Source organism: Schistocerca gregaria, chromosome 4 (assembly GCF_023897955.1).
Source record: "Schistocerca gregaria isolate iqSchGreg1 chromosome 4, iqSchGreg1.2, whole genome shotgun sequence".
Taxonomy (NCBI): domain Eukaryota; kingdom Metazoa; phylum Arthropoda; class Insecta; order Orthoptera; family Acrididae; genus Schistocerca; species Schistocerca gregaria.
In genome coordinates, this window is record NC_064923.1 from 497,028,247 (window position 1) to 497,055,470 (window position 27,224).

At 42.2% G+C, this 27,224-nt stretch overlaps 1 protein-coding gene across 7 annotated transcripts in view; it reads right to left on the reverse strand.

Annotated features, from left to right (window-relative positions):
• The window catches only part of LOC126267051 (metallophosphoesterase domain-containing protein 1), a 68,465-nt gene that overhangs the window by 26,368 nt on the left and 14,873 nt on the right, over positions 1–27,224 (reverse strand). For all 7 annotated transcript variants that reach the window (XM_049971883.1, XM_049971884.1, XM_049971886.1 and 4 more), the window contains exons 2-3: positions 16,117–16,261; positions 15,758–16,031 (exon numbers count right to left, since the gene is read on the reverse strand). In XM_049971883.1, coding sequence (XP_049827840.1) covers positions 15,758–16,031; positions 16,117–16,261 — 419 coding nt within the window. The remainder of the gene's footprint in view (positions 1–15,757; positions 16,032–16,116; positions 16,262–27,224) is intronic.

Genomic DNA, 27,224 nt, shown 5'->3' on the forward strand with positions numbered 1-27,224 from the left:
CTGTACATCATTTCAGAGTGGTAATCTTCAGAATTCTTAGCCTTTGATACCTTAAAAATCAGCTTACTCTGGGAAATAAAGCCAGTATCTGCTGATCCGACATGAAGCACTATAATTCTATTACCCTAACCAACAGTAACTATTAATCCACTGTACCCACAGCTCATTTTCCAGCACATAGCCCTTGCGTGTTTATGACTAACAAATATTTCACCTAAGTAATAAATTCAAGATGTGCCATCTTTTCTGATCTCCTGCATTGCTCTCAAAAACACACTCCTTGTAGCTACAATATTGCTTCATTCCATTAATAATTTCCACCCATTGGTCATTTTCTGATACCTGAACCCAATTCTTTTTTTGCGGTTGTGTTGCTTCCCTGGTGCAGGCTTGCATAGATGTCTTAGCTTCACTGGGTATTCTCTGAACAATCCTCAAACCAACACCATAGACTTCAGCTGTCTGCTCCTGGCATTTGACAATGGTGCTACCCATGCCTTGTGCTGGCGTGGATTCAGCGGAAGATTGTTTCTTAAAGCATTGGTGCACACGGAACACTATTCCTGTTGCCGGGTTTGTGTAGCACTTGGCGTGATTGCTCGTAATGAACACCATGAAGGTAGTCAGCACTCAGCACAGAACACTGACTGAAATAAACATTTAGAACTTCCGAACACAGCATGACCCGCACAGAACGAAGACAAGAATGTCACTGGCGCGCGACTAGCTGTGAGTCATGTGGTACACCTCCACATGCTTCTGCACATCCAACCCTGACCCACCTTCGTAGCTGCTCTCCACTCTAGTAAGGGCCAGCTGTACAGTCCCTGGCTAAAGGCTGTATAAGTTCTATTCTGGGAGTAGCACAGAAAAAGCGTTGTACGAACACTTAACAATGCCTAACTGGAGAATAAACGAGGGATAACTAAACCAGTGATTGTGACAGGTTTGGTGAAGTTAACTGGAGAATAAGTTTTGACACTGGCATAAATAGTTACAGAATTAGTAGTGAGAAGATTGTTAGAATGAGGATGGAGGAAAAATTGAGGACATCAAACAAATTATGGAAGAATATGACGATTCCAAAGTTATATAAAAATTGCGTAATACTACTTTTCAATCTCATACTTGAGAAACTGGAGCGTATAAATGAACTGTGGAACTATTTCCTAACATAAAGTTTTCTGCTTGTAGTAGGCCTAACAGGCACTTGATATTGGTACTTCATGAATTATGCCTAAAAAGTCTCATTTATTTGGCGTGTATTACAATTGCTGCAATATTAGAAAAGCCTATTTCATTTTATCTTGCAGACAGTGACAATATAGACATAATCAGATAGAGAAACCACACCAATCTTGAGTACTATTTGTATTAGTAGCTTTTACAGTATTAGACAAAGACATATTGATTTTGCATGTATCAAAGCGTTTGACGAACTTTGATGAGATAACAGATTCTTTCACAGAAAGAAAAGCATGCCATGTAAAGCTGCAGCAAGATTAAAAAAAACAAAAAACAAAACTAGGATCTAAGGCTTGACGAAACGTGTACTGTCTTACTTGTCTCTTGTCTTCACTTGTTGTATGTATTCCATATTTAATTTTATGTCACACAAAATAACAAGTTATTAGCAAATAGGCAATAAAGAGTGCAAATTTTCTTAAAAGTTCTTGTTCCGCGTCGACAAATAATCCCATCCAGTATTCACTGTTTGAGGGGCAGCTGACTGGGAGCACGAGAGGCACCACAGGACATTTTAATTTCCACTACCCTGAATATAGTTTGACGGCATCCATTACAAAATATACACATTTGAATTCACAGAGCTATAGTGAAGTGCTATAGAAGAATGCTGTGTGAAGAGGCGTGGCACTGCACTTTGGCACACTTTAAGACCAAATAACATGTCTTACATTTCCTCAACCATATATCTTTTATTTATCAGATTCTTCAGAAAGCTGTGTGCTACAAAATGAACATATTTTTGGAAAATCGACTTTAAAATTTTTTTTACATCCTATCTGAAACACTCGAGGTAGTATCTAGTACTGCTCTGGTTCGGAAATATCATACATCTGGGGCTGATGCGCAGAGCAGTCTGAGTTGCAATGGGGAGGTGAGAACTCTCCATGTGACTCATGTTTACGTTTAGTGATTTTACTGATATCTCTTTGTTTACTGCTCTCACATCAAATGAAAACAAAACAGATTTCTGTGTCAAGGAGCTATCAAATGAATTAAGATACATTCATATAATTATGGAAGGCTAAAATATTAGTTTCAGATTTTATTTTGTTTCCACCTTTTTGACAGACGAGCATTAATCACCTTGGAGAACAATGGCATTATTTTTGTTGGTGTACTAAATAAATTTGGATTTTATTAATCTTTTCCACTGAGACAGTCAATTTATTTGAAGCAAAGTGTTTAGTGCCACACTATTGGCTAGTTTCAACTGCTCGCTACATTTCAAGTGCATGTTTTCATTTTCTAGCATGTATGGCACTATACCGTAATAAAGAACCAAACATGAGATAATACAGTACTGGTATGCCAGGAAAATCTGCATCCTGAAAACCACACAAAAATTCTTAAAATCAGGTCAAGACCTACTTCATTGGGAAGCTGGACATAAGATTAATTAACTTGTGGTGAGTTCTATGGGACCAAACTGCTGCAGTCATCAGTCCCTAGGTTTACACACTACTTAATCTAACTTATGCTAAGGACAAAACACACATCCATGCCCAAGAAAGGACTAAAACCTCCGACGGGGGAAGCCGTGTGAACTGCGGCAAGACGGCTCATACCACATGGCTACCCCACGTGACTGGACATACGAATGTGCACTTTATGCCAAATTATGCATTTCAGTGTGGTTCACAATATACTGATGCTCTTGGTGTATCCTCTGATGTCTTGTCTCTTTTATGAGATAATGTAAGATCTTTTAATGTTTTACACGCATGAACATACAGGCTTCCTACACCACCGTAGCTGCGCAAGTGCGGTGACGCCTGTTATCTGGCGCTCTCTGGCAACTGCTGAAACGAACCTATTTCTAACAGGTCGTGGGAAAATATTACAAATGATGGTTTGTAAAGTGTTACTTTCAAAGTGAACTTCCCTTTACACAAGATGAAATATGTGCGAGAATGTGCGATGATTTTCTTAAGTCACAGAGCGTTAGATTCTCATTTAAAAAGCAACTCTTTGAGGACGAGCCATTTAGGAGAGTTTAGAGCCCAGAAATTCAGACACTTATGTCGTTATTAGAAATTTTACTGGCACATTTGTGTGATGTATCTTAAAGTGTAACATGCGCAGAAAAGATCAACATTATATGTGAAAGCTTAGCTTCTCTTGCAGCTTATTGATCTTCGAGACCAATATTATATGTGAAAGCTTTGCTTTTCTTGTAGCGACACTATGTATATTAATTTAAACCATTAACTTTTCCTATTTGTGTGTTCATGCCACTTAGCAGTGATGTTGTTATCGGGTGACTCCATCATGAGCTATGACTGGCTTACAAAAGGCAGTTGCAACCTCGATTTCAATGCTTTGGAAAGTAACATGTGGTGTTTGGTGTGAATTCAACTTTATAACATGAAAATATGCAGCATACATGTTGCTGTACATCAAAGATCTTTCCAAATCGTGTTTCCCCCCCACCCACCCCACCCCGAGTTTCATTTTCTAAAGGCCAGAAAATTCTATGCCAGTTTATATAACCATAACCACTCAAAGGATTTATACGTTTTACAGTTCCGAGGGAAAGTATACTGTCACTTAAAATGAAAAAAGTCTATTTCCATGCTGGAGAAAAGTGTATTTTTAACCGGGAAATTTGGGAAAAATCTGGGAATTTTCTTTTTTTCCTTCATCAGCGTATATACCCTGTGTATCTCAGTCTATCTTCATTAGCATCAGATGATACACCAACCTCTTATTCTGTGTATGCTGTTTCTGATATCACAGATATACTTTCTATTGCTTCTCACTAGTCCTTTTGAAAAAGATGATGCAAATGCATTTTGGCCCTTCAGCAAAACACAATGAGTTGATTGAAATCTAATGGTGAAAGAATAATCAGTAAGTTGGCAGCATAAAATGAAAGAAACCTGTAGTGCGATAAAGGAATTAGGCCCTGAATGTCTTGTGAAACTGCTTAGGGCATAGGACTGAAAAGGTCAAAGTGTTGTGTCAAACAGTAAGAGTCAAAAAACATGAAGGTTTTAAAATGATGCAACGAGCACTGCCCTGACTTACTCCAACAAATAAGAGTGCAACATTATTTTACTGCAATTTAAAAGACTCTACAGTCCTGTAATTGTTGGCGACTAACGTCCATATTTCCTTTATTGGTAATGTGAGATAATACTGAAATCCACTGATGTAACAAACAGCTACCTATCTGAAAAAAGCTATTTTGTGTGGGAAAAGTAATTGTGTGTGACTGGAAGAAATTTTCCATTAAACTCTATTTTAGAATTAAAGTTGAAAATATCAGACTGTCTATTATGATCTTCTATTTCAAATAAAAGACACTGCAGACTAACTTCGACCTTTAAGAACTAAGTTGAAAGCTCAGTTTCAGGATACTAAACCAATGTAAAGAAGAGGTCTTCAAAGTTGTTTTCTCTTATCACAATAAGGCATCATATGGACTGTATAGCATGTAATAGAAATTTTCATGGAGAGCATAGTAAGGAATACTGCTACTTTTGATATTATGATGTAGCAATATTGTACTTTTAACTTATCGTTGGCTTCTGGAATTTTTGAAGGTGAGCCCACCTTTCCTCTGGAGGGAGCATTGTCTAGTTGTATAACGTCAACACTGCCCCAGCAATACTGGTCACACAGCAAGTTAATGTGTGGAGAGTTGATGATGGGCTTCTGCATGGAGCAGTCTCATGCAGCCATATCATCAGCAACTAGCAGGAAGAATTTGCTAGACAGTATAATTACGCAGATTCACAGGAGAAAAGTGTAAGAGTAATTCAGTGATTTCATGGAAAGGAATGCAGGATTAGTTTTGATATTTGTGGTTGATACAGTATTGTGTTTGTGAATCAGTAACTTTCACGGAGGAACATGTAGACCGAATGTAAATGAAAAGACTTCCATGAAGTGGAAATGTGTTATGTGTTAAAGGGACAATGAAAGAAAGTAATCTGACTTGTACTGTCAATATTTCAAAGAACTATTTTCCATCTTCCAACTGAACAGCTTTAATATTTGAGAAGTATAAGAGTTACCTGCTCATATTAGGCACATGGTCATTTCAAAGTGTGTCCTAAACGTAAAGCACCCATACGCAGGGTGGTGCAATGGCTACCGCACGTTTGTATTTGTCTCCCTAGCATGATAACTGATAATGTGGATCAGGCATCATGAAGATTTGCACAATGATTACCACTATGAAGATGTGCAAGATAATTATGGCTTGTCAATTTACTGGCAGAAACACAAAAAGAGACTAAATGAAAGCAAATGGCCATGGTCAACTGAGTGTGCTCAGAAAGGAGCTAATGAGCATAGGCAGAGTTGAAGTGGAATATTGTCATTTGAACATAAACAAGGACATCAATATTACATGGACTGATAAGGTAAGAAATGAGGTGGTTCTCTGCAGAAATGGCAAGGAAAAGAATGCATGGGAAACACTAACAAGAAGAAGGGATAATATGGTACAACATCTGTTAAGACGCTATGGAATAACTTTGGTGCTACAAAAGGGAGCTGTAAAGGAAGAGAGATATTGGAATACATCTGGCAAATAATTGAGAATACAGGTTGCAAGTGCTACTCTGAGATGAAAAAGTTGGCACAGGAGAGGAATTCATGGCACTCCGCATCAAACCAGTCAAAAACTGACAACAACAGAAAAAGGTGTACGATGGAAGAGGCAGTGCAAGGAGATTGATAATGATGCATTTACGCATGCTGTACAGCCACAAAAAGGCTGAGTGGCAATCATAAATAACAGAACTGTCCAAGTCAAACAATGGTAAACCCAAGATGGAATGTAACAATATTATGAAAAGGAAAGTTGCCCCTCACCATATAGTGAAGATGCTGAATCGCAGATAAGCACAACAAAAAGACTGTCTCAAATAAGCTTTCAGCCAGTAAGGCCTTCATCAAAAATAGACCGACCACACACACACACACACACACACACACACACACACACACACACACACACACACACACCTGCAGTCTCTAGAAACTGAAACCACGCTATGAGGAGCAGCACCAGTGCATGATGGGAGTGGCGATGGGTGGGGTTAAAGAGGAGGCTGGGACGGGGAGGGGGAGGGATAGTAGGATACGGGTGGCAGCCAGTGAAGTGCTGCTGGGAAGCACACAGGGACAAGGTGGAGAGAGGGTAGGGCAGCTATGTGCAGTCAAGAGATTAGATGGAGGGCAGAGGAGAGGTGGGAAGGGGGTAGTGGAAGAGGAAAGGAGTAAAAAGACTGGGTGTGATGGTGGAATGAGGGTTGTGTAGTGCTGGAATGGGAACAGGGAAGGGAGGGGCTGGATGGGTGAGGACAATGACTGACGAAGGTTGAGGCCACGAGAGTTACGGGAACACAGGATGTATTGCATGGAAAGTTCCCACTTGTGCGATTCAGAAAAGCTGGTGTTGATGGGAAGGATCCATATGGCACAGGCTGTGAAGCAGTCATTGAAATGAAGGATGTCATGTTTGGCAGTGTGATCTGCAACAGGGTGGTCCACTTGTTTCTTGGCAGATGGACAGCTTATTGGTTGTCAAGCCCACATAGAATGCAACACAGTAGTTGCGGCTTAGATTGTAGATCACATGCCTGGTTTCACAGGTAGGTCCGCCTTTGATGGAATAAGTGATGTTTGTGACCAGGTGGTGGTGGGAGAATGTTTGGGACAGATCTTGCATGTAGGTCTGTTACAGGGGTATGAGCCATAATGTAAGGGGTTGGGAGTAGGGGTTGTGTAGGGATGGACAAGTATATTGTGTAAGTTCAGTGGGTGGCAGAATACCACTGTAGGACGGGTGAGAATGATAGTGGGCAGCGCATTTCTCATTTCAGGGCACAATGAGATGTAGTCAAAACCATCGCGGAGAATGTAATTCACTTTCTCCAGTCCTGGGTGGTACTGAGTTACAAAGGGGTATGCTCCTCAGTGGCCAGACAGTGAGACCTTGGGAGTTGGTGGGAGACTGGAGAGACAAGGCACAGAGGATTTGTTTTTATACAAGGTTGGGAGGATAATTACGGTCTGAGAAGGCTTCATTGAGACTCTCGGGTATTTCAAGAGGGATAGCTTGTCACTGCAGATGCGATGACCATGGGTGGCTGGGATGTATGGAAGGGACTTCTTGGTATGGAATGGGTGGCAGCTGTCAAAGTGGAAGTATTACTGGTGGTTAGTAGGTTTGATATGTATGGAGGTATTGATGTAGCCATCTTTGAAGTGAAGGTCAACATCTTGGAAGGTGGCTTGTTGTGTTGAGCAGGACCAGGTGAAGCAAATGGAGAAGAAGTTGTTGAGGTTCTGGAGGAATGTGGACAAGATACCCTAACCCTCGATCCATATCGCAAAGATGTCATCAATGAATCTGAACCAGGCGAGGGGTTGAGGAAGGTTTCCTCTAGATGGCCCACAAATAGGTTGGCATAGGATGGTGCCATTTGTATGCCCATACCGTACCCCATATCTGTAGGTAATGCCTTCAAAGGAGAAGTAATTGTGGGTGAGGATATAGATGATCATGGCGTCTAGGAAGGAGGTTGTCGGTTTGGAATCTGTTGGGTGTTGGGAAAGGTAGTGTTTAATAGCAGTAAGGCCATGGGCATTAGAGATGTTCGTGTAAAGAGACATGGCATCAATAGTGACGAGCAGGGCATCATGTGGTAAAGGGAAGGAACTGTGGAGAGTCGATGGAGGAAGTGGTTGGTATCTTTTATATAGGAGGTTAGGTACTGGGTAATAGGTTAAAGGTGATGGTCTATGAGAGCAGAGATTCTGTCTGTGGGGGCACAGTAACCGGCCACAATGTGGCGTCCTGGGTGGTTGGGTTTATGGACTTGTGTCATGTAGAAGGTAGGAGTGCAGGAGTGGTAGTAGTGAACAGAGAGATGGACCCTGGCAGAGGTTCTGGGATAGGCCTACGGATTTGAGGAGTGATAGGAGATCCTGCTGGATTTATGGAATGGGGTCATTGAGGCAAGGTTTGTATGTGAATGTATCAGACAGCTGGTGGAGTCCTTCTGACAGGTTATCTTGTAGTTCAAAACAACAGTGATGGAGATTTTCTCTGCAGGTAGTTTTATAAGGTCAAGATCAGTTTTTAGATGGTAGACTGCAGTCCCTCCACACAGTACCAGGATACAGTAATATTCTTCATTAGAGAATCAGTCCTTACCAGTCAAAATTACAAAAATTTAAATGAAAACTAAAAGAATGGAAAATTCCCGGAATTCCTAAAAATGTCTAGGTTTTTCCCAGTTTTCTCCCAGATGAAAAAAATCCTGGGGTTTTTTCCCCAGATTTCCCGGTTGTCCCAGGGCGTATACACCCTGGTCCGGTCACAAATATCACTTATCCCATCAAAGGCAGACCTACCTGTAAAACCAATCATGTGATCTGCAAGCTAAGCTGCAACCACTGTGCTGTATTCTATGTGGGCATGACAACCAACAAGCTGTCGGTCTGCATGAATGGCCACTGACGAACTGTTGCCAAGAAACAAGTGGACCACCCTGTTGCTGAGCATGCTGACAAACATTACGTCCTTCATTTCAATAACTGCTTCACAGCCTGTGCCTTGTGGATCCCTCCCACCAACACCAGCTTTTCTGAATAGTGCAGGTGAGAACTTTCCCTGCAATATATCCTATGTTCCCATAATCCTCCTGGGCTCAACCTTCGTTAGTCATTGTCCTAACTCATACAGCTGCTTCCCTGTTCCCATTCCAGCACTCCACAGCCCTCATTCCACCATCACACCCAGTCTTTTTACTTCTTTCCTTTTCTGCCACCCCTCCCCCCTTCCCACCTCTCCCCGGCCCTCCATATAAACTCCTGACTGCACATAACTGTCCTACCCTACCTCATCCCTGTGCGCTCCCCGGCAGCACTTCACTGTTCGCCACCCCTACCCTACAATCCCTCCCCCTCCCAGCCCCAGCCTCCTCCTCACCACAACCCAGTCATCACTCCCATCATGTTCTGGAAATGCCCCTCGCAATTTGGCTTCAGTTGCAGTTGTGTGTGTGTGTGTGTGTGTGTGTGTGTGTGTGTGTGTGTGTGTGTGTGTGTGTGTGTGTGTTTTCTACTTCAGAGGAAGGTATTTTGGCCAAAATCTAAAGTGTATAGCAGTCTTTTCGTTGTGCCTGTCTGTGACTCAGTGTCTGTAGCATTTATATGTCTGAGTAGCTGCCAAAATGATAGTGGAAGAGAGCTGTGACACAATGCAGTTCCTTCAAGCATCTGGCCATATCCACAGCCACCTGACAGCCACAACACACACAGCTGTGGCTGAGCTTCAGCATGCCACACCATGCTGCCTTAGCAATGATACGTGGGCAGGTCGCTGACCTTCGGCCATGGTGATGGCCGCTATGCAACAATCAACATCTGTTGCACTCACCTAAGGTCCTCAGCAGAAGTAGAAGCAATAAAATTAGGTGATAGTACTAGCTGTCAGTGAGAGTGAACACTGCTTAAAGCATTGTATGGAAAAGTGAAATGTCAATTACGCATGTCATTCCAAAGGTTTTGTTTCAGATAATTAATCAGCAACTAGTATTTCCTTGTGTTAGAAATGTTTTTCCAATTTCAAATACCAGACTGTCTGGCTGTCTTACATTACCCACAGAAAAAGTTTTATCATATTTTTCTTTATGTCAGGTCATTTTGTTTGCTGTAGATATATAATTCTTGTTTTTTTTTCTGATTTGATTATGACTTGAATCATAACATACTGTATGATGTACAGGTATGAGGCACTGTATTATGTTAGGTAGTCAGCTGATAACCAATTAGGTTCCAGTTTAATTAAAGTTCGCATTTTCTTGATTTCTTCAATGTACAGAGCAGCAGTTATATGTGCAATAAAATTCCTTTTGCATACGCTGATCAATGTTCCTATACAAAGAACAGGTGGGGTATCTTAATTACTGAGCTTATGGAAGTACACCTGAAAGAGGTAAAAGTTACATTTATTGCAGTTGAAAAGTATCATCAGTTATGTTACGCTAAACAGAAAAGTAAAGAATGTCTTAAACTGTTTGAGAACTGACATCATAATTTTTTGCATAACCTATTCCCATAACATCTACACATCTTTGTGAATATTCCTTTATAATATATAATCCTGTTTATTTAGAAAAATTACTGTTCAGGATGAGTTGTACGCTATTCAGAGTTAACTGATGCACTAAGAAACTTTGATATTCTTAATTTTTGTATAGTGTTGATTGCCTACTTGTCACACATATTAAGCAAAATGTAAACAACTGTGAATATTTTGGTGTAGGGACACGAGTGTGAATTGCGCTTGATATTTTTACCCCCCCCCCCCCCATGAACCATGGACCTTTCCGTTGGTAGGGAGGCTTGCGTGCCTCAGCGATACATATGGCCGTACCATAGGTGCGACCACAACGGAGGGGTATCTGTTGAGAGGCCACACAAACATGTGTTCCTGAAGAGGGGCAGCAGCCTTTTCAGTAGTTGCAGGGGCAACAGTCTGGATGATTGACTGATCTGGCCTTGTAACACTAACCAAAACGACCTTATTGTGCTGGTACTGCGAACGGCTGAAAGCAAGGGGAAACTACAGCCGTAAATTTTCCCGAGGGCATGCAGCTTTACTGTATGGTTAAATGATGATGGCTTCTTCTTGGGTAAAATATTCCGGAGGTAAAATAGTCCCTTATTCGGATCTCCGGGCGGGGACTACTCAATAGGATGTCATTATCAGGAGAAAGAAAACTGGAGTTCTAGGGATCGGAGCGTGGAATGTCTGATCCCTTAATCGGGCAGGTAGGTTAGAAAATTTAAAAAGGGAAATGGATAGGTTAAAGTTAGATATAGTGGAAAACAGTGAATTTTGATGGCAGGAGGAACAAGGCTTCTGGTCAGGTGAATACAGGGCTATAAATACAAAATCAAATAGGGGTAATGCAGGAGTAGGTTTTATACTGAATAAAAAAAAATAGGAGTGTGGGTAAGCTACTATAAACAGCATAGTGAACGCATTATTGTGGCCAAGATAGACATGAAGCCCATGCCTACTATAGTAATACAAGTTTATATGCCAACTAGTTCTGCAGATGATGATGAAATTGAGGAAATGTATCATGAGATAACAGAAATTATTCAGATAGTGAACGGAGACGAAAATTTAATAGTCATGGGTGACTGGAATTCGAGAGTAGGAAACATAGTGGGTGAATATGGATTGGGGGTAAGAAATGAAAGAGGAAGCCGTCTGGTAGAATTTTGCACAGAGCATAACTTAATCATAGCTAACACTTGGTTCAAGAATTATAAAAGAAGGTTGTTTACATGGAAGAATCCTGGAGATACTAGAAGGTATCAGATAGATTATATAATGGTAAGACAGACATTTAGGAACCAGGTTTGAAATTGTAAGACATTTCCAGGAGCAGATGTGCATTCTGACCACAATCTATTGGTTATGAACTGTAGATTAAAACTGAAGGAACTGCAAAAATGTGGGAATTTAAGGAGATGGGACCTGGATAAACTGAAAGAACCAGAGGTTGTACAGAGTTTCAAGGAGAGCATAAGGGAACAATTGACAGGTATGGGGGGAAAGAAACACAGAAGAAGAAGAATGGGTAGCTCCAGGGGTTGAAGTAGTGAAGGCAGCAGAGGATCAAGTGGGTAAAAAGACGAGGGCTGCTAGAAATCCTTGGGTAACAGAAGAAATATTGAATTTAATTGATGAAAGGAGAAAATATAAAAATGCAGTAAATGAAGTAGGCAAAAAGGAATACAAACGTCTCAAAAATGAGATCGACAGGAAGCGCAAAATGGCTAAGCAGGGATGGCTAGAGGACAAATGTAAGGTTGTAGAGGCTTATCTCGCTAGGGGTAAGATAGATACTGCCTACAGGAAAATTAAAGAGACCTTTGGAGATAAGAGAACCACTTGTATGAACATCAAGAGCTCAGATGTAAACCCAGTTCTAAGCAAAGAAGGGAAAGCAGAAAGGTGGAAGGAGTATATAGAGGGTCTATACAAGGGCGCTGTACTTGAGGACAGTATTAGGGAAATTGAAGATGATGTAGATGAAGATGAAATGGGAGATACAATACTGCGTGAAGAGTTTGACAGAGCACTGAAAGACCTGAGTCGAAACAAGGCCCCTGGAGTAGACAGCATTCCATTAGACCTACTGACAGCCTTGGGAGAGCCAGTCCTGACAAAACTCTACCATCTGGTGAGCAAGATGTATGAAACAGGCGAAATACCCTCAGACTTCAAGAAGAATATAATAATTCAAATCCCAAAGAAAGCAGGTGTTGACAGATGTGAAAATTACTGAACTATCAGTTTAATAAGTCAAAGCTGCAAAATACTAATGCAAATTCCTTACAGACAAATGGAAAAACTGGTAGAAGCCGACCTCTGGGAAGATCAGTTTGGATTCCATAGAAATGTTGGAACACGTGAGGCAATACTGATCCTAAGATTCATCTTAGAAAATAGATTAAGGAAAGGCAAACCTACGTTTCTAGCATTTGTAGACTTAGAGAAAGCTTTTGACAATGTTGACTGGAATACCCTCTTTCATATTCTGAAGGTGGCAGGGTCAAGTACAGGGAGCGAAAGGCTATTTAAAATTTGTACAAAAACCAGATGGCAGTTATAAGAGTCAAGGGCATGAAGGGGAAGCAGTGGTTGGGAAGGGAGTAAGACAGGGTTCTAACCTCTCCCCGATGTTATTCAGCCTGTATATTGAGCAAGCAGTGAAGGAAACAAAAGAAAAATTCGGAGTAGGTATTAAAATCCATGGAGACGAAATAAAAACTTTGAGGTTCGCCGATGACATTGTAATTCTGTCAGAGACAGCAAAGGACTTGGATGAGCAGTTGAATGGAATGGACAGTGCCTTGAAAGGAGGATATAAGATGAACATCAACAAAAGCAGAACGAGGATAATGGAATTTAGTCGCATTAAGTCGGGTGATGCTGAGGGAATTAGATTATGAAGTGAGACACTTAAAGTAGTAAAGGAGTTTTGCTATTTGGGGAGCAAAATAACTGATGATGGTCGAAGTAGACAGGATATAAAATGTAGACTGGCAATGGCCAGAAAGCGTTTCTGAAGAAGAGAAATTTGTTAATATCGAATATAGATTTATGTATCAGGAAGTTGTTTCTGAAAGTATTTGTTTGGAGTGTAGCCATGTATGGAAGTGAAACATGGACGATAAATAGTTTGGACAAGAAGAGAATAGAAGCTTTCGAAATGTGGTGCTACAGAAGAATGCTGAAGATAAGGTGGATAGATCACATAACTAATGAGGAGGTATTGAATAGAATTGGGGAGAAGAGGAGTTTGTGGCACAACTTGACAAAAAGAAGGGACCGGTTGGTAGGACATGTTTTGAGGCATCAAAGGATCACAAATTTAGCACTGGAGGGCAGTGTGGACAGTAAACATCATAGAGGCAGACCAAGAGATGAATACACTAAGCAGATTCAGAAGGATGTAGGTTGCAGTAAGTACTGGGAATGATGAAGCTTGCACAGGATATAGTAGCAAGGAGAGCTGCATCAACCCAGTCTCAAGACTGAAGACCACAACAACAACAACATTTTTAGTCTATTGGAGTATAACAACTCAAGACAGAACCATTGCTGGGTTGTTAGTTGGTATCCGATTATTTGTTTATGCAGGGTTCTTGTTTCAAGATTATAATTTATGCGGTGTTCCTATTTTCTCTTTTGAATTTTTGAGAAAGTTTTTTCTTGCATTTGCTGAAAAGATTCTTCTGGAGGGGTGCAAGGAGCACTGCTATCTTTCATGTTATGATGCAGCAAAATGATACTCTGTATTAATCACTGGTGTTGAATTTTCGAAGCTGGAAGTGTCTTTTCTCTGCAGGAAGCATTGTCATGCTGTATAACATTAAACAATGTCCCAGTGGTGGTATTGGTCAAACACCAAGTTATATGCGGAGAGTTAGTGATGGGCTCCAGTGCGGAGCAGTCACATGCAGCCGCACCATGGATATGTAATACAAAAATTTGCTGTAAAATATAATTTGGTTCGTAGGAGGGAAAATGTTTCAGTAATTCAGTTTTTTTACCAAAAGGATGCAAGATTAGTTTTGAGATTTGTCGTTGAAATAGTATCGTGTTTGTGAATCAGTAACTTTTGTGGAGGAACAAATTGATAGCAGAACATAAATTAATATGCCACATGAACAGCAAGGTTTCCAACACCCTTCCCTGGGGTATACCTGAAGTTACTTCTACCTTTGATGATGACTATTCATCCAAGATAACATGCTGTGTCTTCCCTACCACAAAGTCCTCTATCCAGTCACAAATTTCACTTAATATCCAATATGATCAAATTTATTGACAATAAGCAGAGATGTGGTAATGAGACAAATGCCTTTCGGAAATCGAAAAATACTGCGTCCTCCTAACTAACTTGATCCAAAGCTTTCAATATGTCATGTGAGAAAAGTGCAATTGATGTTGTCAGAATTCATGCTGGTTGGCACTTTGGAGGTCATTCTGATCAAGATACCCCATTGTGTTTGAGCTCAGAATATGCTTTAAGATTCTACAATAAATTGATGTCAAGGATATTGAATGGTAATTTTGTGGAGCACTTTTACTACCCTTCTTGTAAAAGGGTGTGACCTGTGCTTTTTCCAATTACTGGGCATGATTTTTTATTCAAGGGATCTACAATAGTTTATACTTATAAGAAGGGCTAACTCAACCACAAATACAGTGTAGAACCTGATGGCGATTTCATTGGGCCCTGGAGCTTTGTCCAATTTTAATGATTTCAGCTGTTTCTCAACACCATTAGCATTAAAACTTATTCCATTCATTTTGTCAGTGTTACAAGGATTAAATTGGGGCAATTCTCTTGGGTTTTCCTTTGTAAAGGAATATTTGGAAACAGTGTTAAGCATTTCAGCTTTTGTTTTGCTACCATCAATTTCAGTTCATGTATCATTCACTAGGGGCTGGACACTACAGCCTTTACATATGACTAGAATTTATTTTTGTTCTGTGAAAGGTCACTTGATAATATTCTGCTACAGTAGTCATAGAAGACATTACGTATTGCTCTGTTGACAGCCAAATGTGTTTCATTCAGCGTCTCTCTGTCTATAGTCCTATGCTTTATTTCACACATATTATGCAGTAATCTGTTTCTTTAGAAGTTTCTTTACAGTGACTGTATACCATGGAGGTTTGCTCCCACCAAGAACTGTTCTACTGGATACATATCTGTCCAATGTATGATCAGTTATTCTTTTAAACATGAGCCAGAGTTCTTCTCCATGCTCCTGCCCTGTGCTGAAAGTTTTAATTTCCTCATTGAGATATGACACTTCTGATACTTTTGCATACATTGTTTGTTATAATGACAATTATACAAGTAAATTTCCCCATAAACAGTAAATTCAAGGATAGTAAGTTCATTACTAAAGTGGAAATGAAGTGTAAACACTACAAAGAATATCTTACCATGGTGTGCCATATATTTTCAATCCGTAAACTACAACTTCTTCATCTTGTAAATATATGCAGTTCGTCAAGCATTTTTTCACATTTGGAGTTGTTATTGCTTCTGTTATGTTTTCTTTTGGAACACCCAATGTTGGAATTTTATCAACAACACTATAACCTGTATGAGAAGTTCTGTCGCCTGGACTGCTGTTCAAAGACTGTGTAAATGTTTCATCAAAACTCAGCTCATGATTTCCCGCAATAACAATTTTATATTTGTGAGGCAGCTGACCTAAAATTATATATTACAAATAAATTCAGTTTTCATATTAGTATTGACTATCGTGGATGTAATATTAGAAAACAACTAAGCTTACCTATCCAATTATTGAAATCAATAACCTCTTCCTCTCTGCCACATTTTGTAAAATCACCTGCATGTATGAAAATATCTCCATCTGGAATGTCAAATCTGATATGTGGAGTCAATGAGTGTGTGTCACTCATACACACTATTCGAACCTGCAGAAACATTACAAATAAATCAAACTGCAACAAAAAATTGCGCCTAAAATTATACTGTATGAACATTAATCAGAAAATGAAAAGCTGCGTCAGTAATACATTGTCACTGATATCCTTAAATGTATACATCACAAGCTACTGGGTTTGTCACCCAGCTTATCTGTTCATAAACTTCTTGTACATAGTTTACATAACTTAAAATATAAGTTACAAATTTCTTGTGGTGGACATTTTTGCAGCAATAGTGTATAAATTGAAGTAATTTTAAAGGAAAACACCTTTTGCATGCTGCACATTGATTTTTTTTAATTTTGCTTGTGTACCCAGATGTGTTTCACTTTATTTGCAAAGCATCTTCAGTGGGTTTCAGATCAGCATCTGATTCATTATTTGTAATCCAAACAGCTTTCTCCCATATAGACAATTGGTTGACAGTTTGCAGATTCAGTTGTGGTCACTGCAGCCTTTCAGCCAGTTTTCTGTATGGGAGAAAGCTGTTTGGCTTACTGATAATGAATTAGATGCTGATCTGACACCCACTGAAGATGCATTGTAAATAAGGCAAAATATGTAAAATGTGAAAAACTAATGTGCAGCATGCAAAAGGCAATTTTATTTTAAACTACTGCTTAAACCTAAAGTTTTTCTTTTATAAGTTTCTGTAATTTAAAATATATGTATTTGAAGGTAAAAAAATTAAATATTGTATAGGAATATAAGATACAAGTACCAAATGTGTCTTGCTGCAGTACTGACTGGAACACAAGTGCTAAATGTTATCCTGTTTGTTTGAGGATTTAAAGAGAGAAGAGAAGAAAGTGGACTGATACATATAGGTCAAACAAAAAATTCATATGCAGAGTAAAACAAGGGCTATTAGATTTCGGGAAGGAACAGAACACAATGACAATAATTACTGCTAAGATACTTGAAGGGTCCAGGAAAAAAGTTAAGTCCATTTTTTTTCTTTTTTCACCAGTATATGAAAGTACAGAACAGATCCAACTCTATTACCAGGGTAACTAGGAAAACCAACTCAGTCATAATGTAAATGAGCGTTGAAAATAAGTTGTATAGGGAAAGAAAGAGCTCAGCCCATATGAAACACAACAAAAAGGCTTAGTCCATTAAGTGCTGAACTTACTGGACTGCGTAGTTTTGCAGGATGCTTATTTATATGGTCTCCTTTCTGTACTTCTAATGTAATGAAAAAGGCCTAGGAAAAATGAATGTGAAGCAAGATTTAACAATGCAACCTATGAGTACACAGTTTGAGTACAAATATGGGATGCAGTGAAAGAAGTGTTTGTTTTTCTTAAGGCATTGATGGCAATGCATGGCACATGACATATCAAAAAGTAAGATACAATACGTAGTGTCTAGTCATCGAACTACCAGGTATGCCCTTCTTGATAAGAGAGAGAAACACGGGAACAGCCCCTGGAAATTAAGCAGCATATTGCCCCCTTTCCAGACAGACATTGTTATCATGGGTTAGAAGATACAACTAAAGTATACTCTCTGATGAACTGGACAAAAGTACAATGTTCAATTTATTCAAAGAGAATTACCCAACACGTAAGGTATATTACAAAACACAGAGAGAGATATTTCATACATAGTGTATTTCCTTTGAGTATACTCACACAGATACATGTAGCACCTGTGACAAATACAGAGGCAAAGTGAAATGCCTACAAATGGAAAAACAAAAGTGCACAAAAGTGGCGGAAATCAGAGACAATGAGTCTCAACTGAAGAATTAGAAAACTTAAAACCATTTTCACAAATTGAAAGCAAACACGTTTTATGAGAGGAAGAGAAAAGCTAAGAAGGAAAGCAGAAAGAGCTGGAAAAGAAAGCCATATTTATGGATTTTGGCAAGGATCTACATCTACCCAGCATTACAACTAAAGCTTTATGTTATAAATGGCAATTATATATGTAAACTTTAAACATCCACTGTTTATCAAATGCAGAGATTACGTTTTTCCTTTATCCTGAATGTGTTGCCAAAAAAGATAGTGATGATGTCTGTTCCACGATTCACACATTTTGTTAGGAAGCTAAAGCTGAAACTTTTCACCAATGGGCAGGATTCCTGAGGCACTTCTATGTGCAGAAGTGTCCCTTCCTACAAACCCATTTAGAGAGCTTGTCGTAGATGGAGCTCACCCAAGGCTTATCAAATTCAGGATGACATAATGGAGCATAGAAGATTGCTGTTTGAAATCAGCACATCCGGTTGAAGAATCCAAAGGACTAGAGTTTGGGTTTTCCTGAGTTTTCTCCAAACCATATATGTTTTTTACTGATATAGTTTCAGATTACCCATCTATCATGAGAAATACCAGGAGCTATACATTTTGAAAATTTTTGTTTGTCATTAGCAAAAGAACTTTATGAGAGTTGCCTCCTTTTTGCTCGAAGTTCTCAGACTAAGCAGTCTTGTACTGCTTTTAAATTATATTTCGATTCTGTGTCAAGTAATAAAGGAAAATTCAGTGTTTATGCTACTTTGAAGTCATGGACGGATCCCCTTCTTTAACCCTTACTCAACGTTTTAACATACATTATCAAAACTTCAAATAAATTTGCAATAACATTGTTACATATTTACAGGATGTTAGTTAAGGTTTGTAAGTTTGCAAAATAACTGTAAATGTTCCAGTACTGTAAAATCAAGAAAAGATTTAACTAGAATATTAATGTTCTACACTGAAGAGCCAAAGAAACTGATACAACTACTTAATAATGTGTATGGCCCCGTGAGCACGCAGAAGTGCCGCAACAAGACATGGTATGGACTCAACTAATGTCTGAAGTAGTGCTGGAGGGAACTGACACCATGAATCCTACAGGGCTATCCATAAATCTGTGAGAGTACGAAGGGGTGGAGATCGTATCTGAACAGCATGTTGCAAGGCATCCATAATGTTCATGTCTGTGGAGCCTGGGGACTAGCAGAAGTGTTTAAACTCAAAAGAGCATTCCTGGAGCTACTCCGTAGCAATTCTGGACATGTTGGGTGTCGCACTGTCCTGCCAGAACTACCCAAGTTCGTCGGAATGCACAATGGACGTGGATGGATGCAGCTGATCAGACAGGATGCTTCCATACATATCACCTGTCAGAGACATATCTAGATGTATCAGGGATCCCATATCATTCCAACTGCATACGACACCATTACAGAGCCTCCACCGGCTTGAACAATCTCCTGCTGACATGCAGGGTCCATCAACTCATGTGGTTGTCCCAATACCCGTACACGTCCATCCGCTAAATACAATTTGAAACGAGACTTGTCTGACTAAGCAACATGTTTCCAGTCATCAACAGTCCAATGTCGGTGTTGAAGGGCACATGAGAGGCATTAAGCTTTGTGTCGTGCAGTCATCAAGGTCACACGAGAGGGCCTTCAGCTCCAAAATGACCGTATCAATTATTTTTTACTGAACGGTTCACACACTGACATTTGTTGATGGCCCAACATTGAAACCTGCAGCAATTTGCAGAAGGGTTGCACTTCTGCCAAGTGGAACGATTCCATTCAGTCGTTGTTGGTTCCATTCATGCAGGATCTTTTTCTAGCCCCCGAAAAAGTTGGAGATTTGATGTTTTACTGGGTTCCTGATATTCCCAGTACACTCGTGAAATGGTCGTACAGGAAAGTCCCCACTTCATCATTATCTTGGAGATGCTGCATCCCATCGCTCGTGTGCTGATTATAAAACCATGTTCAAACTCACTTAAATCCTGATAACCTGCCATTGAAGCACCAGCAACCGATCTAACAACTGCATCACACACTTGTTTATACAGATGTTACCGACCCCAGTGCCATATTCTGCCTGTTCACAAATCTCTGTATTTGAATTACACATGCCTATACCAGTTTCTTTGGCGTTTCAGTGAATAAAATTTATAAAATTGGACTTAGTTCATTCTTTTCCTTGCCCCTTTATTTGATTCCTCCAAGTAGTCTACCTGTCCTCACTCAGATGTGTGATAAAATTTCACTGCCAAAAGATAATTACCTACCTACCTCCCTCCCTCCCGCCCCCCCCCCCCCCTCTCTCTCTCTCTCTCTCTCTCTCTCTCTCTCTCTCTCTCTCTCTCTCTCTCTCTCTCTCTCTCTCTCTCTCTCACACACACACACACACACACACACACACACACACACACACACACACACACACACTAGTGAAAAGTGTTCAGCCTTTTTGTTGTATATTAACTAGTGGCACAGTAAAATTCTAATCTCCTCAGGGGAAACGGGCACTTTTATCATTCTCTGCTGGTGAAAATCAATTCCTACAGCTAATTCTTCTGGTTCTCTTTATGATGCTACAAAGTGGTGTCTTGTACATTATTACATTTTATTTGGGAAAAATAATCTACTGTTTTTGGGAACAGCTTGCTAGGGAAGATTAAAAATGTTTTCAGTGTTGTATTAACCTGCATTTATTTGCTTTTGGAAGATATTCTCCCAGCTCACTCCTATATTTTGGTTACTAAAATGAAATCATTGATTTAATCACGAACTTCTACTCTGCTTTCTTGAATTACTTAATGCACTTTTACTCTTGCTATATCGAAAGCTGCAGGGTTCTCTGCTGACTGTCTACATCTGGACCTTCACACAGCTGCTGTTTGGTCCTGAATGCAGTGCTACTTTCCTCATGCCACAGTTGGATAGACTACCTTCTAAACTTGCCAGGCAAATTTGGAAGATATAGTTTAATGTCATAGTAACTGTAATGTGCTCCACCATGTACTGGATGTTTTCCTTAGCCCTTTTTGAAAGTAGTGCAAGTAGTGTTGGGTTGGTTGGTTTGTGGGATTAAAGGGACCAGACTACTATGGTCATCGGTCCCTCGTTCCATAAAAAAACCACCCGAAGAGAATAAAAACGAACAACAGGAAAGACAGCAGACAAAACAGGACATGAAATACTCTGACAGAGACCAGACAAAACAAATTAAAACACACAGTGTGACAGTGGTTGGCCGACCGTAGAGAAAAAGAGGAAAAGCCAACCACCAAGAACACTTTAAAAACTCAGTTTAAAATCAGAGGCTAAAAGCCAGAATCAACACTAAAAAACTTAGATTAAAGGATAAAAACCCCCTGCCCGAATAAAACACAAAACCAAGTCCACCATGGCAGAGTCATCTGATAAAAGAGCAGAGAGCATGTCAGGCATTGCAAAAGTCTGCCTGAGCACGGTTAAAAGGGCGCACTCCGACAGAATATGGACCACCATGAAGGACGCTCCACAACGACAAAGAGGGGGATCCTCACGACACAGTAAATAACTGTGCGTAAGTCGGGTGTGGCCAATGCGGAGCCAACAAAGGACGACTGAGTCCCTGCAGTTGGCTTGCATGGATGACCGCCACACAGTCATCGTGTCCTTGACGGCACGGAGTTTGTTAGAGGTGGTCAGACCGCACCATTCAGCATCCCAAAACGAGAGAACTTTGCGGCGTAAGATTGCCCGCAAATCAGCTGCCAGGAGGCCAATCTCCAGAGATGGTGCACTGGTGGCCTCTTTCACCGGGCGGTCAATAGTTTCATTGCCAGGTATACCAACATGGCCTGGGGTCCAAACAAAGACCACAGACCTGCCGCTACGGGCGAGAGTATGCAGGGACTCCTGGATAGCCATCACCAGACGAGAACGAGGGAAACACTGGTCGAGAGCTCATAAACCGCTCAGGGAATCGCTACAGATAACGAAGGACTCACCTGAGCAGGAGGGGATATACTCTAGGGCACGAAACACTGCAGCCAGCCTGCAACGAACGTTGTTCAGAATGGTCCCCTAGAGTTAGTGCATAACCGACTAGACCAGCAACCATTGAACCGTTGGTGTAGACAACGCCAGAGCCCTGATACGTGGCCAGGATGGAATAAAAACGGCGTCGGAAGGCCTCCGGAGGGACTGAGTCCTTCGGGCCATGTGCCAAGTCGAGCCAAAGGCAAGGGCGAGACACACACCACGGGGGTGTACGCAGACAGGCCCGGAAAGGAGGTGGAACAGGGGAACACCCAAGCCAGGAAAGAAGCTGTTTGACACGTACGGCGATCGGACAACCCAACCGGGGCCGATGTTCTGGCAGATGAACGACTGATTGCGGGAAGAGGACACGATAATTTGGATGCCCGGGCAAGCTAAAAACATGGGCAGCATAAGCAGCCAGTAATTGTTGGCATCGTAACCGCAGTGGAGGGACACCTGCCTCCACAAGTATGCTGTCCACAGAGCTGGTTCGGAAGGCACCAGTGGCAAGGCGTATCCCGCTGTGGAGGATTGGGTCCAGCACCCGCAACGCAGATGGGGATGCTGAGCCATAAGCCAGACTCCCGTAGTCCAGACGGGACTGGATTAACGTCTGGTAAAGCCGTAGGAGAGTAGATCAGTCGGCGCCCCACCTGATGTTGCTCAGGCATCGCATAGCATTTAGGTGCCGCCAACACGCCTGTTTAAGCTGCCGAATATGAGGCAGCCAAGTCAACCGGGCATCAAAAACCATCCCCAAAAACCTATGTGACTCCACCACTTTAAGAAGCTCGCCGTCAAGATAAAGCCGCGGCTCCGGGTGAACAGTGCGTCGCCGGCAGAAATGCATAACGCAGGTCTTGGCTGCGAAAAACTGAAAACCATGCGCTACAGCCCAAGACTGCGCCTTGCGGATTGCGCCCTGTAGATGACGTTCAGCAGCTGCAATGCCAATAGAGCTTAGTAAAGGCAGAAGTCGTCAGCATACAGGGAAGTGGAGACAGTATTTCCCACAGCCGCAGCGAGCCCGTTAATGGCTATTAAAAACACACACACACTGAGAACAGAACCCTGTGGCACACCCTTCTCCTGGACTTGGGAGGAACTATATGGGGAATGGGAATGGCAGATTCGGCAGCAGTAACGATGCCGGTGGTGACCGATTGAACCACTGCATCAATGGCATCGTTAGAGAGAGGCTCAATAGCGGTAGTGGAGGAGAACAAGTCCCAGTCAGCCTGATTCATAGCCCATCTGCTAGGGCACCCAGAAGACTGACGCTGTGGCAGTGACAGAAAGATCGGAAAGTGGTCACTACCACACAGGTCGTCATGCACTCTCTATTGGACAGATGGTAAGAGGCTAGGGCTACAGATGGAAAGGTCAATGGCGGAGTACGTGCCATGCGGCACACTGAAGTGTGTGAAGGCACCATCATTTAAGATCGAGAGATCGAGCTGCGCCAATAAATGCTCAACGATGGCAGCTCGACCTGTTGCCACTGACCCACCCCACAGATGGTTATGGGCGTTAAGGTCGCCCAGTAACAGGAAAGGTGGAGGCAATTGAGCTATTAGAGCAGCCAGGGCATGCTGCGCGACATCACCATCCGGTGGAAGGTAAAGACTGCAGACGGTAACAGCCTGTGGTGTCCACACCCGAACAGCGACAGCCTCTAAAGGTGTGTGGAGAGGTACAGACTCGCTGTGAAGAGAGTTCAGGACATAGATGCAGACGCCACCAGACACCCTTTCATAAGCTGCCCGGTTCTTATAATAACCCCGATAGCCACGGAGGGCGAGGGTTCACATTGCCGGAAACCAAGTTTCCTGCAGAGCAATGCAGAGGAAAGGGTGAAGGCTGATAAGTTGGCGGAGCTCAGCTAGATGGTGGAAGAAACCGCTGCACTTCCACTGGAGGATGGTGTTGTCCATGGCTGAAGAAAGGCTTGACGGGACTGGGAAGGGAGATTACGCCGCTGGGTCACCTGCTGCCTCCAATTTAGCACCTGTGATAGTGCTTTCCATGGCGTCTGATGGACCAGGGAGATCGAGGTCCTCAGCGGACGCCATAATCTCCACCGCATCCTCAGACGCAAAGCTGGAAGGTTGCGGTGGGATCGCTACCACCGCGAGTTCCTTGGGATGAGAGCTCTTCTTGGGTTTCTCACGCCGTTCCTTGGGTTGCACCGGCTGGGAGGGCTTCACCGATTCAGTCTCCGGGACGGAGGAGGATCGTGAAGCCCTACGACCAGCTGATTGCGGGCACTTACGCCATTGTCGGCCATCAGGCTTCTCGCTGGCGGAAACCTGGGAAGGGAGGGACCCAAGGGACCCCTTGCGAGCGTGAGAAGCCGAAGAAGTTGGACACTTCTCCGGCTTAGAAGTGGGGACGGACGTCCCCGATGGGTGGGATGGTGTTGCTCCTGAGGTAGGTGGCGCAGGAGCAACCCGGTGGGTAGAGCCCCCCACTGGCGAGGGGGCAGGAGGAGTTTTACTACTCGTCGATCCGGCCACAATTGGAGAAACAGACTGGGCTAGCACAGGTGTTGTAGCAGCAGCGTAGGAAGATGTCATTCTCACAGGATGGAGTCGGTCGTATTTCCTCTTGGGCTCAGTATAGGTTAGTCGGTCCAGGGTCTTGTATTCCATGATTTTACGCTCTTTCTGGAAAATTCGGCAGTCTGGCGAACAAGGTGAATGGTGCTCCCTGCAGTTGACACAGATGGGAGGCGGGGCACATGGAGTATTGGGATGTGATGGGCGTCCGCAATCTCGACATGTGAGGCTGGAAGTGCAGCGAGAAGACATATGGATGAACTTCCAGCACTTAAAGCACCGCGTCGGGGGAGGGATATAGGGCTTAACGTCACATCGGTAGACCATCACCTTGACTTTTTCCGGTAATGTATCCCCTTCGAAGGCCAAGATGAGGGCACCGGTAGCAATCTGATTTTCCTTCGGACCGCGATGAACGCGCCGGACGAAATGTACACCTCGGCGCTCTAAATTGGCACGCAGCTCTTCATCAGACTGCAAAAGAAGATCCCTATGGTAAATAACTCCCTGGACGATATTTAAACTCTTATGGGGTGTGATCGTAACGGCAACATCCCCCAACTTGTCACAAGCGAGTAACCGTCGTGACTGGGCAGAGGATGCCGTTTGTATCAGGACTGACCCAGAGCGTATTTTTGACAAGCTCTCCACCTCTCCAAACTTGTCCTCTAAATGCTCGACGAAGAACTGAGGCTTTGTGGAGAGAAAAGACTCCCTATCAACCCTTGTACAAACTAAGAAGCAGGGCGAATAACTGCTACTGCCATCCTGAGACTTACGTTCCTCCCACGGTGTGGTCATGGAGGGGAACGTTTTCGGATCGTTTTTCTGAGCATTAAACTGAGCCCAAGAACGCTTAGAGACTGCTGGCGGCTGGCCACCAGCGAGAGACGATGTACCACGCTTCATTGCGAGTCATCCGCCCTGATGCCACCTACTCCGACCAAGGGCCCTCCCCACGGGCGCCATCCAGCCACGGCAAGAGCCACCTGGCAGGATGGCCGTTGCCGGGAATCCCGATACCCCAGGAGGATAGGCATCTACTCCTTGGCATACGTGGGGAGTTAACGGCGCAGGCATCAGTAGAGCGATCCCTGTGTTGTCAGGGGGCTACAACCAACAGGGTACATGGCGGCCCCACCACAACGTACTGGCTACCGTGCTGGATGTTAGGTAACATGTGGTCCATGGTCGCCGTCGGTGCAGAAAGAGGCACTGCACAGTTCAAGGTGTTATCTGAACGCAGAAAAAGAGTCATGCCCAAGAGATGGAGAGCAGACAGGACTGCAGTTCAACGGTGTATAAGCTGGCGAAAGGTCTGATCGCAAGATGGACACAATGCACCAAGTAAGGCGCCCTTCCCCAATCGGCTCGCTCTTCGGAAAATTTTGAGAGATGGAGGTCAAACCCAACAGGGGACCATCATATAAGGCCGAAAAGTTTGAGCCTCCTTTTAGTCGCCTCTTACGACAGGCAGGAATACCGCGGGCTTATTCTAACCCCCGAACCCGCAGGGGGGAGTAGTGTTGGGTGCTAGTTTTGCTGCTCCAGACAAATGGGCTCTCATAAACATTTATTAAAACTGTAACAGATCACAAAACCCCGAAGATGTTTCATTTCAATTTTTATTTTGTCTCTGATTTGACTCTTTAATAAAGGGACATGGTCATTTGTAGACTTTCAAATACAGTAAAATTCAGTACGAGAAGACTGTTCTCCATTTTGTATGGGCGGCTGCTGCCCTGTACACCAGAGGTACACTGATTTATATCTCAGCATGCAGAGTTTTCACCACCCCATCCATAAGAGAGTCATTTTAAATACATTGCTACACAGTGCTACAACTGTTTTTGACTCGACTTCCGGAATTAATGTCTGGAGCATATGTAGCGAAAGAATGGCATGGGGCATAAGATTTAAAGTTGGCACTTTCAAAGAAACAAAAATGCAGAAATACTGAACAACCATGAAATGAATCACCTATTGTGCTCCTTCCTTTCTGCAGTGTTCCTCTAGCAAAATATGTAGAATCTGGGGAAGACAAGGTATAAGATCTATTTTCTGACCACCTGAGAAGATAATGTAAATGTTGCACCCATTTATAGACAGTCACGACCTCAGGGTCCCTGGGATATATAAGATTTTATGTGGGTGCAGTAGCGACTGCAGCAGTCAGTGCACCCATACTGTTTCCAACTGCTATACGGAATACCAATTTCACGTTACACGGAAATAATAATTCAAGTCCTGTTTGGAAGATACTGAGAAAATTAAATTTTAAGCTTTGAGGACTGTGTCAAGTTTTAATTACAAATAATTTATAGATTTTACCCCCTAAATTATTGTCTACTTTATATGTTATACCATGGCATAATAGCCACTTACAGTAATGCAGAATGACAATGAAGAAATATATCAATAGAACAAAAGACAAAATTTGCAAGAAGTGATCTAAGTTCCTTCACATTTAAATTTAAAAGCTTAGAAACTGCTATTTTATCTGACTATTATTACCAATGTATCACTTTTATACTTGACATATAGGATATATTCAATAAAGCAACCTTTTACCTTGTCATAATACTAGGTCTACTTACAATAATGCAGTACAACA